Source organism: Pyxicephalus adspersus, chromosome 7 (assembly GCF_032062135.1).
Source record: "Pyxicephalus adspersus chromosome 7, UCB_Pads_2.0, whole genome shotgun sequence".
In the NCBI taxonomy this organism is placed as follows: Eukaryota; Metazoa; Chordata; class Amphibia; order Anura; family Pyxicephalidae; genus Pyxicephalus; species Pyxicephalus adspersus.
In genome coordinates, this window is record NC_092864.1 from 55,557,256 (window position 1) to 55,578,784 (window position 21,529).

General features: G+C 37.8%; 1 protein-coding gene across 1 annotated transcript in view; it reads left to right on the forward strand.

The window, feature by feature from the left end:
• Positions 1-21,529, forward strand: part of BARD1 (BRCA1 associated RING domain 1) — a 41,068-nt gene that overhangs the window by 14,238 nt on the left and 5,301 nt on the right. Inside the window, exons 2-7 of the mRNA XM_072418545.1 lie at positions 3,802-4,832; positions 7,558-7,638; positions 10,327-10,499; positions 17,597-17,708; positions 18,789-18,921; positions 19,873-19,965. Of these exons, the coding sequence (XP_072274646.1) occupies positions 3,810-4,832; positions 7,558-7,638; positions 10,327-10,499; positions 17,597-17,708; positions 18,789-18,921; positions 19,873-19,965 (1,615 nt within the window). The 5' untranslated portion in view covers positions 3,802-3,809. The remainder of the gene's footprint in view (positions 1-3,801; positions 4,833-7,557; positions 7,639-10,326; positions 10,500-17,596; positions 17,709-18,788; positions 18,922-19,872; positions 19,966-21,529) is intronic.

Consider the following 21,529-nt stretch of genomic DNA (forward strand, 5'->3'; position numbering starts at 1 on the left):
TACTCATTGCCTGGCTGTCATATCTACCGTTTTCCTTCAGTACCTTTTAGTGACCCAAAACAACTTTGTAAAATTAGGCTTTCTGACCTTGTTTGATAGCCTTTATTTTTTTGTCTATTGTTTAAAAACACCAATGTATTTTGCAGTTTTGCTGTAAATGACTAGTGTTGGTCGAATATCTCACTTTTCGATTCGACAGCTATTCTATCGAATAGTGAGATATTTTTCGGGTGATCGAATGCTGAATTTGAACACCATTGAAGTCAATGGTGGAAGAATTCGGGTTATTTTTAGGGACTATTAAGTAGTTGTATGTGTTCTTGGATAGAGTTTCCCTATCCAAGAACATGGGGAGCCCTGTGTTCTTGGATAGAGAAATTCCATCCAGGAACACATACTACAGGACTGCAACAGCGATCCTAATTGCTTTCGCTAGTAGTATGGGTTCTTGGATAGTTTCTCTATTCAAGAACACAGGGCACTAGATGTGATGAATGGGGAAACTTGTCCCTATTCAACCACAGCTGTGACCGCAAAGTTCCCACGGTCATGTGATTAACCTGTAGTGCCCCAGGGACCGCACACACTTCTCACTGATTGCAGACTCTGCTGCAATCATTGAGAAGATTCCAGGCGGGCAAGTATCTCTTACTCTGTAACATGCACAGTAATATGATAGATTTGTTACATTTTTCTCACAGTGGATAAAAGAAAAATGTATCAAAATATTACTGTGCAGGAAAGTGTGGTACAGAATAGGAGATATCATGTCATTGTAGGATAACCTGTAACAAAAAAAAATAGTGAAATAAACACAAACACTCAATAAATTAATTTAACAATAATTTCTATAATTTTTTAACACATTTTTTTTATCCAAATTTTACAGTTGAATCTTTTTTTTTTTTCGAGTCCGGTCTACCTCCACTACTGGAGTTTTTCAACTGACCCCTCCAGGAGTGTCTGTCAGTTTTCGAGGTCCTCCACAGGATTCCTTACTGGCTGTACTTGCTTTCTTCTTCTTTGAACATTGTTAGGCGAGGGGCCAGTGTCGTCCCTTACAAAGCAGGGCCAGTAGTCTAATACTTGATGACATTGGAGTGCCTGTGACAGACAAATTATTTACTAAATTTCACCTGTTGAAGATACTTTAGGTAAGTCACAGAGTTTCTTGAAATATTTCTTTTTGCTTGCAAAGGATTAAGAGCTTTCTCTTGAACCCTATAAGAAGGGGAGTACTATGTATTCTTTTTCACACTCAGAAAATGAAGACTTTATGGGCAAACTGAAACAATGCCGCACTTTCTATGATCTCCTTATTGGCCACATAGCTGCTCAGTGCCTTGCATTAATGTAACACATCCCATGGAGCCAGGTTAAATCTGCATTGACAGATATTCTATGTTGAGGAGACGCTGCCGATATGCTGCAAACCAGTAGATACGGCTTTCTGCGTGATCACTGATGGACTACCAAAATGTACTGGATCCTGTCCTGTATATAACTGTCCTGGTGGTATTATAATGACCTAGTAGTGTTTGTAGATTAAGGTAAAACCACATGGTACCTGGGTAGTGGCTTATATGGTTTCACATATGGTTGCCTGTGTATGTAAAACTTATTTATGTATCTTTTACTATTAGAGATGGGTAGAAAGGTCTTTTAGTTTTACTCTTATCTTGTTCTAGTGAATACACCTCCCATTTTGACCTCCAAGCTGGCGATTACTTGAATGAGCTGATTGACCTTTTAGCAGCCAGTTTTTAGAAGTATATAATGCTTGCTGCTTTTGATTTATTGGCTAATATGATTCATATTATCATATGGTCTCTTCAATACCATAGAAATGTAGAACAATACAACTATTGTAATAGAAGGGAGGACCCTTAAGAGGATAAGCATGCATGACTTCCTAGCACATCTAATCCAATTCTAACATGTCTAAGCTACATAGAGCTTTTTTGTGAAGACAGCCATGCTAAAGTACCAAATAATGAGCATCCATCTGGCTCTGTACTAAAAAACTTTCTTTTATTAAAGTATTCATGCCCCCTACTCACTCCTCATCTTCCAGTTTCGCCTCCCTAAATTACTTGCTGGAGAGTTCATACTTTAAACTGCACTTAAAAATCACATTTTCGCCTGCAGTAGGACTGCATGTCCCTTACTTTTAGTTCCTTGAAAATAGGACATGTAGACAGCACAGTGTTCCAGCCATTTTTACCAGAGTCTCTGTCTGGCTTGCCTCCCTGGGCTTTCTGAGTTGCCTGTGTCAGCATGTGAGGCTTCCATGCACTCAGAAGTAGTGGCTACGGCAGAAACCAAGGCAATATAGCTACCCTAATAATAATGGTAATAGAGCTTACATTTTTAAAAGCTTAAAACTGTAAGCAAACACCAAATATACGGTAGAACCTCGGTTATCTGGCACCCACGTTGAATGGCCTATTCCGGATAAGTGTAGTTTCCGGTTAACTTGTCCCCATTCACCTCTAGTGCTGAATGGCTGAGAAAAGGGAAACCCTGATGACGCTTGAGCTCTGCTCACCCCTTTGCTCCTGCAACCCTAGCAGAGCTGTGGAAAGTGTTCTTTTTTGCAGAACACATGCCACAGCTCCGCTAGGGCTCTAGGAGCAATCCAGAAACCGGAGCTGTCGGGTGCCGGTTATCTGAGTTCTGAAAAACCGGGTTCTACTGTAGTAAATAATATGCTGCAGTACTTCATTTTTTTAAAAAAAGAGTTTAAATACACTGTAATGTCCTTTGCTCATTTTCATACAAACTGATAAACTGAACATACTATAGCTGGAATAGAATGTTCATTGCTTTCTGGAAAATGTGAGCAGACTTTGTGTACCTCTATGGCCAATAAAGTTTGTACAGGAATGTTACTGTCCAAATCCACCATACAGATTCATCTCAGTAACATTAACAGAGTTAAAATAATTGTAAGCAATGGATTCTAGTTTTTTTAGACTGTTTAACAATTGGCTTGGTGCAAACAGAGTATTGCAAAGTCAATGCGTGGGTACCTTTACCCTAAAAAGGGAACAATGTCATCACTCAATAACTCCAGATTTGTAAGTTTAACTGACATTTTTGGGAATATATTGGAGGGATTTGGAATGCACTCAGAGTATCTGTTAGAAATGGCTATGTATGATAGCCAACATGGATTTATGAAATAGGGTTTGTCAAGCAAGTGAAGTTTCTTTTCATGAAGGAGTAAGCAGGAGCTTAGACAAAGGACAGTGCTGTACGAGGTACTACATATTTACACTTTTGACAGGACAACATGTCCTGCAACCAGGCTTCAAGATCCATGGGCTGTTAATGTTATCAGAATTTACATTGTAGAATTTTGATCCAAGAGTATCCAATCCTTTGAGCAAATGGCCTCTTCTCTCTTGATAGAATTATTACATTTGTGGCAAACTGAACCAAATATCAACGGGCATAGACTTTTTTTTAGTATAGATGTCCTTTAAAAATTAGGTGTTTAGTCCTTGTGATGGAGTCCATTTTGTGCATAATTAATATGCATTGTAGTTCTGGATTTTTTTTGTTCTTGAATAGCTCTGTTCTCAATTTAAGCTATTACTGTTGTCTGCTCTTAGCCACTACACCACAGAATAGCCAAATCATGACAGTCCTTTCCAAGCAGGTAAATACATTCCCATGAGTGTTTCTTCTAACACATAAAAAAAAAAAAATACCATTTCAAAACAATTACCTCTATTAGAAACAAATGGTGCTTATATAAACTGCTGAAATGGCTTATAATTTCCATTTCTGTTGCAGAAAACATAATGGATTTATGTCAAGATGCATCGCTCAAACAGAGCACTACTGAAGGAGGAGAGTGCAATAAAAAACAGATAAAGATGCGGTTTAGTCCTCGTAGAGGAAAGATGAGGTATACCTTGGAAAGAGGAGACAATCAACAGATTCCATTAAAAACTGAACAGATTCCAGTGTTGGAAACCTATGAGTTTGTGTCCTCTTCACCGACTGTGCAGTCAGTGAAAAAGCAAAATAGTTCAAAACCAAAAAAAAACAAAAAGAAGAAGCTAGAAGCTATCAACCAAGAATGGGGAGTTGGGGCACAAATGCAGAACAGTGATGGTGTCAATAAGTTTGATGTTTCGAAGTCTGGTAGATTGGTCTCATTTTGCACTTCTGTAACAACATCTCCCAGTGAAAAAAACTGTGGTTCACCAATGAGAAATAGCCATTCTAAGAATGAGAACTGTATAGAAGAACATGCAGAAATGGAATTTAAGAATAATAATAGATTGGCAAAGGTCGGTCTAATGGAGCCTCAAGGTTCTTTGCCAGTTTCTAGCACTAACATACTTAAGACTGAGCAAGACTGTGCTTATAAAAATGACCTAGCAGATAAAAGTAATCCACACAGGTATAGGAGCGACATCAATGGTGGTGAAGATGAAGCCAAAAACAAAAAATCTTTACAAAATTCTAGACAAAAAAATGTTTTAAATGTAACTCCTAAAAGAGAAAAGAAGGAATTGAAACGTAAGGAACATCCATCTGTTTCTCCAGTCTCTAGTACATCAAAACGTTCAAGGAAAGGGTACCTAAAGCCACAAACTAGCCCTAGGTCTGAGGAAATGTGTTGGGACAAAAAAGAAATAGGCAATTCTAAGTTGGAACAACCAGAAATGCCTTCCAAGCCTTCGACACCTTCTTCTAAAAACAAAGACAGAAAAATAAGCCAAACCAACGCAAGCATCCAGATGTCTCCAAGTAACCTATTGGTTTCTAAGAAGAACATTAAGGGTGAAACGCTGCTTCATGTAGCTGCCATTAAGGTAATCATTTAGAAGTTGTACAGTTCTATTTTATTAAATATTGTACACTGTAAAAAAAGTATATTTTCTATGTGTATATGCTTATGATTACTTCCTATTGTGTGTGTGTATAGGAAAATAAGATCAATTTAATATAGTTAAAGATTCACCTACACAATTGCCATATTCAACTATAAACAGCTCCCATTACAATAAAAGCCTTCTATTATAGTGATCAGTGACCTAGCTGCACTATAGGTAACAAATATGCCCACTGCTGTCATTTTTTGGAAGGCAGACTTAATTCACCGGTGTACTGTGAATGTGATTTCTATTTAAAACTTGCCAATATTTTTTCACAACAGATTTTAAAAAATCAGAATGTGATACTAGTGAGTATGGCTACTCTCATGTACATGAGTAATTCATGTGTGAATGCTTTAACTTTGGTTCCACATGAAAAGGTCCCTGAACTTATACCTCAAGTACTTTGCAAATCTGTGAAATCTATTATTCTCCAACTCATGAATGGAATAGAATTTTGGCTGAGGGTGGGAAAGTAGACATCGCAAGGTGGGAAAAGCTGCCCGGCGCTGGAAAGATAACCTGGAGAGGGTGAATAATTAGAAAATCGGAATTAGTCCAACTTCATCTCAGAATATGGCACAGCAGGCGAGTCAAACTATGATGGTGCTCTCAAGTACATCTTAAAAAAATTTGGTTTGCAATTGCATCAAATTGTATATATGTTTCTTTAAAACCCCAGAGAGCGTTATTACATTATGCATAAAACACTCTCTCAAATAATCCTAATAGGCCATAGATAAGCATCTCTTAAATAGCATTATTCACTTTGGGTTTAAAAAAATCTCCACTGAAGTTTTTATTGCCGAGCTTTAAAGCTGTAGTTATTCCCAGCTGTCAGTTCTAAAATTCTTTTATGTGCAGCAATCGTTACCACATTTTATGACCGTTCTTGGATGCTTATTAGTTCCGTTTTTGGCGTCTGATTTAAGTTAATTTAATCTTTTGGAAGGCAATGGGAGCCGTGCTTGATTATCATGCATTTTCCAGGAAATGCTCCATTGGTAGGAAAATTGGTCTGGAACTCGTCTGAGTCTCCAAGAGAATACTAAAAAAAAAAAAAATTTAGGCTGCCACAATTAAACTATCTGCAAGTATTGTGTGACTGACAATACTTGCGCAAGAAGGATGATTGAAAGTTGATAACCTGACCCAGAAAAATGTTTTTCCGGACTAGGATTTTCCCTCTGTCTGATCTTCAGAATGTGACATTTCTTTTATAATCATCTTGTCACTTTAGTAAATGAGTTTAAAAAATCTGGCCTTTTTTTTATTATTATTAATAACAAAATATCACATTTTTTTTGGACTAGGGGTTAATGTGGAAAAAAAAAAAGTTGAATGTTGGCATCGACCTACACACATCATGAAGGAGATATCTTCATGTGTGGATATTTGACTTCTTTATGCCAAAAAACTTTTAGCTGACACTTCTGTTTTTAATTGTAAGCAGTAATGCTATATGTCTGCTTTATACTTTTTTTTACCTAGTTCACCTATTGACCATTGTCCAAAATGATCCCTGACTTTTTATTCTCCTGAACACTTACTTAGGTGAGGTATTTTGGGAGCGTTTGTAGAATCAGTGGTTGCCAATTGCAGTCCACAAATCGGCATTGCTCACAACATTGGTGTATATTAATAATCCACTTCAACCAGTAAGATTAGAATTGTTAGATCATTAAAAAGGTGCAGATATCTTCTCAGGAGTAAAGGGTAGGCAGATATCTGCAAACAGTGTAAATGGTTCCCACCTTTTAATTCCCCAGTAATTGAGAGATTGGGGTGTTCCTGCTAGGGGGACGTTTCAAATTCCACGATATATGTATAGCATTCCAAAAGCATGATGGAAGGAATGGATTCTTTTAAAATTGAATGCACGTTCCAGCAATCAAAATAATTTTTCCCTTTCATTTTTTCCCAAGATTTATAAAGCAGGGAACTTGACTTTACCTCAAACATTCTTAGGTAGAGAATCAATTACTGCAATTGAAACACATGGAGCTGCAAGATTCTCCTCTAGGGAATGTTTGAGGGAATGTCTGATTCCCTGCTTTATAAACACAGCTGTTTGTGCATACACTGTATGTGTTTAATGCATGCTGTATTTTGGTTGTTTTTTTTTGTTTTTTAATAGAAACTTGCAGACTTACAGTTTGTGCTGTAGAATTTGACATAAAGCACAAAACAGAAGACCAAATGTTATTATAGAGCTGAGTCCACCCTGGAGATACCTGCATCAAACATTTCTGAGACCAAGGAGATGAGCCTTAGGACTGAAATCTGCTAGAAAGAAATGTTCTTTTCATTGCACCATATTCATTACATCTGTAAAGTGCCACAGCCTATGACTTTGCAGTTAGATGGTATTTGTTTTCTTGCAGTTGTACAGCAACACAGCTTTGATTTCTAATCATAATAAAGGCTGCGCCTTTTGGTGGTTGCAGTAATATTTTTAATACACTACTAAAGAGCAGCTGTCTTTTTCTAGCAGTAATAGTAAGAACAATGTGGAGCCTGGCTTCCTGACACATTATTGCATATCTAATTCATAAAGTTTTTTTGTCATTTTCTTCCTTTTCACTAAATATTCATAAGGCTTTCAAGTGACACACCATACTGTTCTGGAATTCATAGAACTGCTTTTCATATTCTCACACAGGGTGACCTGATGGGAGTGGAGGAGCTTCTGAAGAATGGCGCTAACCCCAATGTTAAGGACAATGCTGGCTGGACACCTTTGGTAATTTTGTTTCTTTTAAAACCCTAAATCATAGATTACATGTTTGAATTATAGTTTATTACTATTTTAATGTATTATTTAGTCATTGCTTCGTTGAATTGGGCCATTCTTGTAAATTGACTTTAATAAAATTTGTGCAAGCCAACATCAGTGTAGTCGGCACATCTTTTGTGTAAGGATATCATCTTTGGTGTAAGGGCTGATCACCTAAAGCAGTGGTCCCCAATCTTTTGCAGCTCGCGGACCACGGAATCTACGGACTCCAGGCCACACATGCGTGGTCCAAAGCCCTGTGTCACTCAAAGGGGAAGAAACTTCCACTTGAGTGACGTCATAACGCTAGAACCCACCCACTCTCCCATCGCAGGTCTGCGATCTGCACGGGAGACATGGTCTGCGGCTCTGGCCAGTGAACCCCCCCAGCCGGGGTCCTTCTCCATACTTCACTGGCGGGTGCACTGGCCAGACCACTGCTGGTCTCTTTGCTCTAGCGGCTCACTTGTCGGACTGCCGCGGCCCACTAGTGGAACGGGTTGGGGAGCCCTGACCTACTGAATGGACTGAAACTCCCCATCCTTTATTCAACTGACTAGGGCTGATCACTTTCTAATTTAGGCTTTAAAGCGGAACTGAACCCCACTATACTTACCTGTCCCCATTCTATTCCTGCCATCTTCTTCCTTCTTCTTTTCCAATTTGTTATCTTCTGATATCTTAATTGGCCAGACCAAGATGCTGTAACTCCCGTGCAAGAGTTCATTCCATCCCAGCATCCTCAGGGGAAGCTATAATTGCTAAGTATCCTGGCAAGCAACACTTAGCTGCACATGTGCACCTTCTTAGTGAATTTTGACAAATCCGTGGAGCGACCAGGCAGGTAAGAATGGGAAATCGCCTTTACTATACTATCTCATTCAACATTTGGACCACATTTGAAAGTGGACCTTTAGTTCTGCTTTAGGCAATTACAGAAAACAGTAAATTGTTTCATAAGAGGTACAATCATCAAGTAGGAAAAATATACTTGCCTTTTGGCCTAATATTATCTGTTACATAATTACCATGATTCATCAGCTCATTAGTATGTAAACTGCAGAATTACATGCATTTGGGGAAAAGGGCACTAAGCATGGAAATTTCCTTGTTTTCAAACCTGGGCAAGTTTTACCATTCCTCCATTTAGATGCTTTTCATAATGAGTTGACTGTATTGCAGCCGCCTACTCACAATTCGGCCAAGAGCTGGTTGAGTTGTAGAATGTTGTGTGATTTCTAATATTAGTATGTTGTAAATGCACCTCTGCCATGCAGGTCCTTTTTTAGTGTGCACCTGAAGTAAGATGGATGAACTAGCATTTTCAGAAAAGAAGGTAGAATAGAATAAAACATTCCCTTAGGGCAATTGAGTAATCAGTTGACAAGGGCTGCCAACTCGTCATTTTAATTACTGAAATATCAATGTTATGTGCATAGATCTGACAGGCTCAGACAGTGCTTTAATAATGGTAAGTAAAGTAATGTTTGGCATTTTTGTACATGATAGAACTAATTACCACTAATTGTAATGGGGTCAAAGATATCTCCTGCTTGTGACTAGTTCACCAACTTCTGATGACAACTTTTACTATTTTGTTTTTTGTTTTTTTATTTGTGGGTTTAATGTATGTTTTGACTGAATAATATCTACAGCTGCTAGTGCTGACAACAAATAAAACAAAAAGATCTGTTATATATTTAATGTTTTTTGAAAATTATCTTTCACATGGAAACAATTGTCTTGGTCAAATTAGTTTAGCGTTTACACCAAGATCAATTTGTTCCATTCCAATAAAAACTATTATTGACTAATAGCTGCAGAAGCTGAATGATTTTTCATCTTAACAATCATTTTTTTTCATCTTAACAATCATTTTCATATTGCTGGAGACAAAATTGAATATCATAGATCATTTCTTTTCAGAATTTGTTGCTCAGGGGTGATCATTAGATGTAATCAAGAAAAAAGCATTTGATTGAATAATTTATTTCCAATTATTTATTTTGATGAAAAGTATGTTTATATATAACATTTGTGGGTGTGTTGCTTTAGTCTGTGGATCTGTCATTTTTTTTATTTTTATTTTTGCTGTACAGGTAGTCCATACAACACAGTGAATGTTGGTTTGTTCTTAAGTTGAATGTGTATGTAACTGGGAACAGGTACATTATTTAATATTATAAATGCAATTAGGACAGATGTTTGTCCCACCATATTATTAGGCAGCATGGTGTCAGTTACTGTAAAAATCCTCCCTGAGAGCTAATCACTAACAATGCACAAAAAAAAACTTTATTTGTCATTAAAGACTTTACAAGATGCTACAGATCAGCTCAGCTTTTAAGATCACTCGAGACCTCAGCTGTGTTTAGCAAAAGATTTCTTCTGCAAGTCAAGCAAAATCCCCCCTTCCCCCACATCAAGCCTCTGTCCCGCACACCAGCAGCAGGGAAGCCCTGTTCGTATCTAGGAGTTGTTCATATGTCGGATGTCCTAACTCGGTGACTACCTGTATATTAATAAATAGGGGTCATTTAAAGAATGAATAGTATACTCAACTTGTTTTAGTTTGCTTTGATTTTATTATTTTTCCCCCTTACTCCAATGTTCATGTGCACTATCTTTTCTATTTGTTTGTGTATGTGTTGCTAGCATGAAGCCTGTAATCACGGACACTCGGATGTGGTAAGACTATTGATTCAGTACCAAGCGCTAGTGAATACCGCTGGTTACCAGAACGACACTCCTTTACATGATGCTTCAAGAAATGGCCATGTAACCATCGTCAGACTACTGCTCAGCCACGGATCGTCCCCAGATGCAGTGTAAGTGTTAAAGGACCAAGCAGATACTTCATAGCTACATCCACCTTGAACTGATTTACTGAGGGAACGTTATGGCAACTCTGTTGCATCACTTGTAGGAATTTTTGTGTAGCGACAAATACCTTCTTATTATATATCTGAAATATACCACTGTGAAATTATATGGGGAGAATTTTTTTTAATGTGTCAGCACCGTGAAAGCATTCTTAATTGTTCTGTACTTTCACTGTAACGTTGAACGAGAAATTGATTTAATCATTAGTTTCTTGCCATAATTGCCTCTTGAAAAGCAAGGCTTGTCTCTAGCAAAGTGATGGGAGAAAATGGCATTCAAAAATATGCCTCGAAAAAGCAAGAAAAATATTCAATATTTCTTTGTCAGTTTGGAAGGATTGCATAATTTTTTTTTTTTTTTTCGGTGTTCCTTTATAGGGTCAGTCTGAGGCCTGAAGTGGCTTCTTTTATCCCTACTATATCATTGATGCAGTTATGTCTTTCCACCCCCATAAACCCAATATGCAATCTACCCACCCCCTAATAGGGACACTGAATTTCCCCAGGTGGATGGATTGGAGTGGGAACTACACAAAATGTAATTTGCAGACATTGGCCCCAAAGATTTTTGCTTTAAAAATATTTCAAATATTTCCTGAAAGGAGGCTTTAATTGCTGACCTATTTTGGATGTTTTAGCTCCAAAATAAGTCAGCAAAGAGGTTCATTGTCCCAAAAATGTGTGTATTTGATTAAATCAGGTAAGTCAGATGATATATCTGCTTATTTGTTCTGAGTCAGTGACTCAAGCTAATAAAGAAGAGGATTTGCAGAATTAAACCTTAATAATAGTAGCCTTCATGTTTTTTTGTTTTTGCTGTAAGGAAAAGTTTTCTTTAAGAGCAAATAATTGGTTGCACTAAACAGAGCTGTAAAATAAATCTAAATAATATGAAAATTATTTCCAACTGATGGAAAAGCAAACACTCATAGCTCTTTGTAACACTGAATGGTTGATCCCATGCCTGCAGATAGTATCTGTTCATTGAATGAGATACTTTGGGCCTGATTTAATAAAGTTCTCCAAGGCTAGAGAGGATACATTTTCATCGGTGAACCTGAGTGATCCTGCAAACCTGGTTCAGGTCTGAAAACATTTGCTAACAAATAGCAAATTACCTTTAAGAAATGTATGCCAGTTTTGCTGGATCACCCAGGTTCACTGATCAAAGTGTATCCTCCAGCCTTGTATAGTTTTAATAAATCGGCCCCATTGACTATGGCTCCTAACAAGAACTTCTTGAAAATTGTAGAAAAACAAATTCAGGAAATCTGCATATATGTAGATAAAACACTACACCAGTTATCACCTATAAAGCCTTCTGCTTCTCTGGGATTCAACTGTGCAGTTACTTAGCTGCAGCAAACTTGTCCCTATTTGTGGTAAGAGACATTTAGCAAGTTTAGTAATGACCAGTAAATGTATTCCCCCATGATTTTTCCCTAGTTTTGAAATGATGGTTAGGAGAAAAAGTCATGGAGGGAAATGGAGCAAACCACATATGTGATGGACCATATACCCCAGCTGAATAATTTGTGATTGCTGCCTGAGAATTTATTGTGTTTTGTACTTTGGATGGTATTCGTTCCATACATTACATGATGCATGACAAATGGGAACCATATGTCACACTGTGTGGGTGTATATTATTGTATAGGAGTGTGGACTGATGTGATTAATCAGTAGAAAACCTATAGGGAGCAGCATCATAGAGGTAAAACACCTTTAGATGCAAAATGTGGTTTGTTTATTATTCGCTGCAGTGGGTGAGGCAGTGTGGGAATATATTGCATTAGCTAGAATTGTAGATATATTTACAGTATAAATATTTTTTTATATACCTATGAGTATTGGCAACTTCATATATGCTGACTTTTAATCAAGAAAATATTGCCAAATATGTTACCCTATTCTAAACCCAACCTATTTTATATTCCTTGATGTTTTTTAACCAAAGCTGATGGAGGAAAATATGTATTTTGTCCTGCCCAGAAATTCAGTTTTTTTTCCCAGCTGTCAGCACCCGAAAACCTACATTATGTGCCCTATCAGAGATTAATTGGCTGGCTCTGCCTGAAAATTACCCTTTGACAGAGACTGCTGGCAGCTGGGGAGAGAAAGCCTGGAGCTACTGGCAGGTGAACATTACACAGCTGCCTAAAACTTGCACTGAAAAATGAATGCATGTTGGGGTTAGGTTCATCCTCAGATTCCAAGGTCTGCAAATTGCCAATGGCAAGCATCCTTTAGCCTCCCGATACCTTTCTGCAGCCAGATATGGAAAGTAAGTAAAGGACGTCCATTGAACTATTAAAAAATAGTAATATCAGGTGTCAGCTTATCAGTCCTTAGATGTGGTGGCTGCATTACTTCTTGTTTTTCAGTCTAAAAACATTTTAACAACTACAGAAAGTACATGTTGCTTTTGCCATATTTGTTGTGTCTACTTCTTGTGAACTAAACTGGAAACGTTTTCCTTCTGTACAATCTAAACTGAGGAAAATCTGTTGAAAAGTTCTGCTTGGGTGGCAATCATAACTTTGTCCATTGATACCATGGAAAAATGAACATAGCCTTTCAAGGTATAAAAGGCAAGTGTTTGCTGGGTTTTCAGATAAATAAAAGGAGAAAAAATGTAAAAAAAAAAACAGTAATGCAGCCACCACATCCAATGACTGCTAATAAGTATGCTATATATATTACTTAAACGTTGCACCTGAAGCTGTAAGGATCAGAGACGGTAAGGTAAATGTATGTAAATATAGTGTGTTATAAAATCCACCTTTATCCAGAAATCTTGTGATCCTAAAATTTTCATATAATGTTTGCGACCTTTCCTTTTTAATTATACCTAAGTATCTGCTCAATAAATTTCCAAATACTGTGTTTCTGAAATTGCAAGGCTTTTGTCATGCAAATAGACCTCTTGATAAGTTTCTGTACAGATCTCCTCAGAAGAGATGATGAGGTGGTCGCTTCAGGTGCCGAGTCTAAAATCTTAAAGATTCCACAGTTCTGCTGCTTTCCCCGCCATTCATAACATTCCCCCTGTGTAGGCAAGATAGCAAACTGCAAATGGAAAATGTGATCTGGACCATTGGACCTATTAATTGCCCCGCTGGTCTAGTTAATTTTTTTTCCCTTAAGTTAATCTTCTGCACAGAACTAATTTATATTTTTATAGCGGCTTTTCTTCACATACTGTCTCTGGTTCCTGTGCCTCCCCCTGGCCGAGGCACAGCCAGCCAAGTCATTGACAAATTAGATCTGCACATTTTGCAATTTCACAGTTGTTCGTAAACACTTGAGCTGAAATGGACTGTCCTGCCTGCTTTTCATGCACAGCAGGATTGGTATTAGCAAAAGCTGTTTCCATTCTCCCCTTTTCACTGGGGATATGAAATACTGGTGGGCGTGTGCAGCTGGATTTAGTTATTCCAGGCAAATTGAAGCTTTGCATTAAGTACTCGATGGTTAAGGGGCCATGATATTTTTCTTTAACACCACATTCTCTTTGAAATGGAGAAGCAGGACATGTTTTGCATGCTATATGACTTTACCTTGGGCAGCAGAGGAGCTGAGTGTATAAAAAGGACAAATGATCACATAATACTTGCAGGCAGGAAGTAAAAAAACAAGGTGTAGTGTACCACTGAGTTCATGTAAAAAGCATACCTCCTGTTGTCAGTTTAAAAAGGTTTTCATCCCAGGTTTGGTATGTTTTACTAGTGCCTTTAAAGCTTATCTAAACACAAGAAATGAATGTAATATATTGCACTTTACCAGGCCTTAGATGTGTTGGCTGTATTTCCAGCAGGTGAAGTATCTGTGTCCTCTGTAATCTCGTAAACTGAAAGCAAAAGAAATATTTCCATCTATCATTTAACTATTAATATATATACAGTGGGAGGATAGACAACAAGGCACAGAAAGTTCTTTTTTCTTCTATAGATATAGTGCAGTGAGTGAGCATTGTGTCTTCTAAAATGGGAAGTGTGTTGTTCCCAGGATTACCATGTGAAAAATAGGAAACCAGTGAAAAAGAAAAAGAATGCAGCCAAAAATGCATCTAAGGCATTGTAAGCAACAACATTATTCTGTTTTGTATGTTAGGTTTGGATACTCTTTAAGAATGGATGGCTCTGCATAGATCTTAAGGAAGGGCGCTTGTTATCAAGAAAGGGCCTTTCTCAAACTGACTGGATCATTACATATGCCAGTGAAATCCGCATAGCAAAAAAAAAAGCTTGGTTTATTTTCTTGTAGTAAAGGTTTTGTTACTTTATTTTCTTGCAAAAGACATCTAGTTTTTGTGTTGCAAATGCAATTGTGTATTAAAGGACAACTTCACAAAGAATTAATAAAATATTTACCTTCACCATGGTTTCTCAGACCTTCCCTTGTGTATCTCTGGCCAGTATAGCATAACATTTGCAGCAACATTGCTTGCTTATGTCTAGCTCCTAGTTTGCATGCCTGCTGCTCAGCTCATTCATTCCCACTGCTCATGTTTATTGCCTCCATGAGTAGGGACAAGCCCTAAAGTGGACCTAAACTGAAAAAACATAAAAAACACCAAGAGGTAGTACTATTTGATAAAAGATACTTGCAATGTTTCTCATGTCAAATACCTATCTTCCTGGCTCCTGTTGGCATTCTACATGGCACCTGTGCAGTATAGCTTAGAGCTAAGCCCTGTGCAGCCTTGCTGCATACAGGGGAAGTTGCCTGGAATTGCGGTGGTGAAGATGGCAGTGGCCATCGCTGCAGGGTGACAGCACAATGGAAGTATGTGCCATAAACGGCACGTGTGCTGTGCACATTTGCAGATTATGGCAGAAGCTCATCATCCACCAATGAGTTTTGTTCTCACTGTAAACCTCCAGAAATGTTTCATGAGAGAACCATATTCAATCCAATGTGATCATTGCTAGGGAAAAGCACTGATGCAGCTTCAAGTTGAAAATTTTCTGATAAAAGAAAAAACCTATATACATTCATGCAAGAATGGTACACAAGAATGATTAAAAGTCACCTTTTAATCTATGCAGTTTGTCAAAACATAATGTCTTTTTAAAGGGCATTATAGGCTTTTTGTCTTAGTTACGCATGCCAAGAGTTTACCGCTATAAAATTAGGGGAATTTTAAAGGAAATATGACTTTTTTAATTCATTGTTTAACATCCACCTATAAGGTTTACTTTATAATATGCCTATATATGTTATGGAATGAAACCTTGTTTCTTTGTAACTCTCTGTATCAGCGTAATGGGAGTTACTGATTAGTACTGTCCTTTTTTAAGAAAAAAAAAAACATGTTGTTTTCTTTGGAAAAAAAAAGGTTTTGTTTTGTTAGATTTATTTGATCAGAACTCACTTGCAGTGCCTTAGTTACGAAGCCAATTTTGTACCTAAGGAAGAAGCTGGCTTCATGAAGGTCCAAGTATCTGCCCCTTTGATGCATGCCAGAACAGAGCAGCGTGACAGTATTTAATGGGCTGGAACTCCCAGGATGCCGTGGTGAGGCTGAACCAATTATCCGTTAATCTAGAGCATTTGTAATGTGCCAGCTCCCAGTGCATTATTAATGCCGGAGAAATGGGGGCTTCTATTAGAACAAAATTAATTGGGGTAGCCCACAAAACCGCTGATCCAAAAGTTCTGTTTGTGCAGTGTGGTTTAACTCTTTTGACCACTATTCAGTGTATATATCCCTATATAATCCAGTGTTTTATTAAGCCTTCAAAATATTTATATAGCAAATGGCTAACTCATTTTGACTTGAGGATATATATTACCAAAAAAAAAAATTCAGCTGCGAACAAGATAATCATTAAATTGCCCGGTTTCTTTTGTCTACAACTAAGCATCAAAACTGTTAAAATCAAGCATGAATTTACTAAGGCTGTCCCTTCAACTCAAACAAATTGGCTTGTTCTCCTGACCTAAAGTAACCTGCTCTTCCCAGATGCATGCTTAAGACTGCAAGGCCATGGATTTTCTGTTTTACTTGTCACCTGAGCATTTTTGCCCCATAGACTTCTATGAGACATTTACATATTCCTCTGGTCATAGCTCCATAGAAATCTATGAGGCTGTAATGCACTGGTGCAGCCAGGACTGACCCCGATGTAAACAAACAGCAGAGCAGTGTACATCTGATTTTGGTAAATGTGTATCTATAAAGAAGGAAAGAAATAGAGCTGTCACCAGAACAAATACAGGAGGGGAAACAGTCCGCTGGACACACTTCTTAGGGTCACATTTGTCTAAGGGAACTTGCCACACTCTAAATAGAAACTTCTATTGTGTCTTTGGGTCAGGAAGTGAAATTGCCTGAATGTGACATTTTCTATTGTTTTTGACAAAAAAAACAATTTTGACCCATTTCTTTACCTACTTGTAATATTTGATATTTGCATAGTGGAACAGTTCAGATTTCAGGACTTTATTTCTGATATTACATGTGAGCTCTCCTCTGTGTCTGCTTTTCAGCTGCTGTAGTCATCTCAGTAGATTAAATGTGAACATATTTTCACATTAATAGCTTTTATTTTTCACTGCATCCATAGTCTGAAACTAGTTTGTCAGTTTTGCATCTCATTATAGTTTATATTGCTTATTCTAAGTTGGGTCTGTGGAATAACTAATACTTTGGTTTATCTTGGCAGAGTCATTCACAGAAAGAATGGAAATGTCAGAAATGCACATGACTGTTTGTATGGGATAGGTACCATAAACATGAAGCCTGCAGGCTGTTGCATTTATGCTGTATCGCTAGCAAACAGAAGACATTTGTGTCAGAGGAGATAGACATTGGCTTCTGTGTTTTATTCGTCTTGTTTGATTCAGCAGCCTGTCAGCCCGCGGTCCATCTGTCTTGCCTGTAATTCCAAGGCTTATGTTTTTGTGTATGTGTTGAGAGTCCAACTTGCAGAGAAACAAGACACGGGAAATAAAACTTGATTCCCGCTAATGTACCTAGTTAAGAATCCAGTCACATATTGTATTTACTTAAAACCCATCTGTGCTTGTTTTACCAGTAATATATTCGGTCTGCGGCCTGTAGACTATGCAGAAACAGAGGAGATAAAGTTGGCTTTGCTGCAAGCACAGAAAAACAAGGAGCCACTTGTGAAGCTGCCATGCTCTGTCGTAAGTAATACAGGGTGGTGAAAGACATTTCCATCACTTAACCTTTTATAGGACTTCGGTTAGGATTTTTTTTTCTTGTGTAAAACAATGTTTGTTAAACCATCATTATAATATGTTGGTACTTTTTAAATAATGTCTCTAGTGCGTTTAAAGCACTGCAAATACTTTGTGGCTAAAGGGTATCAGTGTTTTATCCATGAATGACAAAGCAATGTGTTTACCCAAATGCTTAACAACAGAAGCTCCTCCCCAACTTTAGACACTAAAGTGTCTTGTATAACAAGTGTCTTAAGGTGTCATAATTCATAGCCCATATCTTTAAAAGTCCTAGGCCAGAGGAGAAACCTGTAAGGAAGAGGGGAAGGCAGATGTGTGGGCAGTAAGAGGGATGTTCTTCCATGTCACTGACCCTGTAGTAGCAGAATCTAACCCATAAGTGAACATATGCGTTAGCACCACCAACCTGTATACCAAGTGAGCTACCTTTTCCTCCATGGAATACGGTTTCCTAGCAGAATACAAGTTTAGGGTTAGTGGAGTAGACATTCCTGGGTACAGCCTTCCCTAGGTAAGGCTGCACATCACAATGTTGAGACTAGATGATTGAAAGACAGGAAAGCAATTAGCTGCAAGATGACATCAACAGGGGTTGGCTTGATAATACTTGTAATCCATCAGATATGAATTGAAGTGGGTTCCAAATACCTACTGTAACTTCTTGTGTGAAAGAGGGGGGAAGTTTGCAAGGAAAGTGGACAAATCCCATTCATGTGTAGCGGGTTCTCTACAAGTGTAGGACAAGAAATGTAAGGCTGCAATTACTTATTTATACATGTCCTAAATATAACTAAAGTACACCTAAATGATTCTTTGAATGTTACAATATGTTCTTCTACATAATGATAAATATGTACAGTAAATATTTGAAAATTACAAAACCTTTCAATGGAAGGGGGGAATTTGTCAAACATGTAAACTGAATTATGCTGTGCCTGAAATATGGATGATTTAAGCAGGGGAATACCTAATAAAGAGCAATTTATATTTTAATGGTGTCTGTTTGGATTGCATACTTTACAGCAAAACAGAAGCCAACGTAGAGAAGAAGCTGTTGTGCTTTTGGCAAGTGGCCTGTCAACAGCTGAAAAGTCAAATCTTGCCAAGCTTGCTGCACTTCTAAAAGCAGAGATATGCTCCAACTACAACAGTTCAGGTGTGCATCTTATTTCTCCACAAGTGTGACCTTTTGAATCCTAAATGTTTATTAGTTTGTTTGTTGCAGTTGGTGATGTTTCTTATATTGTAGTTTGAAATAACTTTTGAAATAACCAATCAAAATAAAATGTTTGCCAGATATCCATACCACAGAAAAGTAGTGAACATGAATCTGATTTAACATTTTTATTTTTATTGAGATTTATAAAAAAAAAAAAAACAGTTACAGAACAAACCAGCACGTGTAAAATATAAAAGGAAAATTAAATAAAGAGAGAACCAGGTACATAACAAGGTCACACAAGTTAGAACAGAATCAGCCAAACGCAGTTTAAATGTACAAAAATGTGTTACAGAATAGTTTTGCAATATTATATTAGAGCCATACATCAAGAGGTAGGGGCCAGTGTGTGTGTTGGGGGTCCCCAGGTGGTGGCTGTGTTCTATAGTGTCTAAAAATTCTTACCAGTAAAACCATATGACAGAAATTTTCACGCAAGAGTCTGATTAAATGATACACATGATATTATATTTTATGAAGTTTTTGACTGGTATAGAGAACTTTTTTTAATGTAAATTTGTCACAGACCCGGGAAATTAAAACCGACCTTGCTTCAATTAATTCTATATGTCAAGAAAATCAGTAGATCATTCTATCCCATATCTAATTGGTAAGAGGAGTGTTAGTAAGTTCGAATGGTTGGGTTTGTGTATCGGCCTGTGTTTCTGGGCCTTCTATTGCTGTGCACATTTTACAGGGACCACACCAATTTTTGCAATGTTTTAAATCATATCATTTGTTTGAATTTCCCTGGTTTTAATGTGTAAATGTGTATTCTATAATTCTATAATACTGTACATAGTATTTGTTGAAGTCTAAAAAACAGGGCACAAAAATTAAGTTAAAAGGTTTTGTTAAAGATTTTACTGCTGCCCTTCTGCCTTTTAGTAACTCACCTCATTGTTGGAGAGGATCCCATGCCCCGTACTATGAAGTGTATGATGGGGATATCATCTGGCTGCTGGATCCTTCAATATGCTTGTAAGTTTTTATTACGTGTAATAATATTATTACTTTTAAAAAATATTAATAAACACATTCCCAGTTGTGCTGTATTTTGCAATGGCAAACATCTTTATTTGGGCTTTAGGTCCCCATTCTAATCTCTAACTACTCTTCTATTTGCTCACAAAGGTTTTTTTCTCTGTCTCTTAGCAGAGATGTGCTCTATGTGCTATGCAAAATGACAGTACGCAGCAAGAACAACTGAAAGAGCAAAGATTTTTTTATTAGGATGATAATAGTGATGGTATTCATTCGGAAGCAGTAAACATGGACTAGGAAGGGATTATTTATTTTAATTGTTGCACAACTGAGTTATAAATGTTTTGTCCTTGTGGTTTTGTAGTATTGGTAAATAACTATTGCAATAAAAAACAACTACAGGCACCTAAGTTGATGCACCCATCTTTTTCCTTTTACCACTTCTTTCCTTCACAAACCTGTATTTACCCTTGGTCTTTTTTGCCTGATCCCTTCTTCCCTCTGGGTCCACCGTGGTTCAACTCAGGGGTCTGCAACCTGCGGCTCTTCAGCCTCCTTGTTGTGGCTCCCTTCGGCTGCCGCGGGGAGATCTCTGATGGGGGATCCCCTTCCTCCCAAGACACTGCGGAGGAGGGGGATTCCCTATCCGGTGTTCTAATGAAAAAAATCTACCAGTGAAATAAATCTACCACGGGGCGTGTACAAATGGGTGTGTACAATGACATCCCCTTCCTTTGAACCCCAATTCCTCTGGAATGGGGAGATGTACAAAACCAAAAATGTAGGTGCAAGTGGGGGACACCTGTGACTAACACCCCCTAAAATTTAATTTTAATTTAAGTTAGGCTATCATCAGAACATAAAGAACTCTGCCCATCAAAAAAATCTACCGTTACACATTGCTGGAGGCACCTGAACCCCAATTTCTCTGGAACAGGAAGGAGGTACAGGTGAACAAAATTAGAGGTGCAAGTGGGGGACACCTGTGGCTAACACCTCCTAAAAACTCCACCCATCAAAAAACCCCTACCCTGTTACACATTGTTGGAGGCTTCTAGCACCTAAGCCCCAATTTATCTGGAAACGGGGGTACAGGTGAAAAAAATTTGAGGTGCAAGTACGGGACACCTGTGGCTAACACCTCCTAAAAATTCATAAAAACTCTGCCTATCAAAAAAATCTACCCTATTACACATTGCTGGAACCATCTAGCATCTGAACCCCAATTTCTCTGCAATGGGGGGGAGGCGGTACAGGTGACCAAAATAGAGGTGCAAGTGGGGGACACTTATGGCTAGCACCACCTACAATTGAATCGCTAAGGCATTGTCAGAATATAAAGAACTCTGCCCATCAAAAAAATCTACCCTGTTAAGTTAGAAGCCTCCAGCTTCTAATGAAACAGGATGATACGTTAGAAGCTGAAGGCTTCTAGGGGCATAGTTCAGTGTTTAATTTATTTCAAAGTAGGCCTACACATGCACACTTGTTGTAACAGGTAAAATTAAAAAAATATTAAAACTTTTAAAAGTTTATAAACTGTGTTTTGCGGCTCCAGACT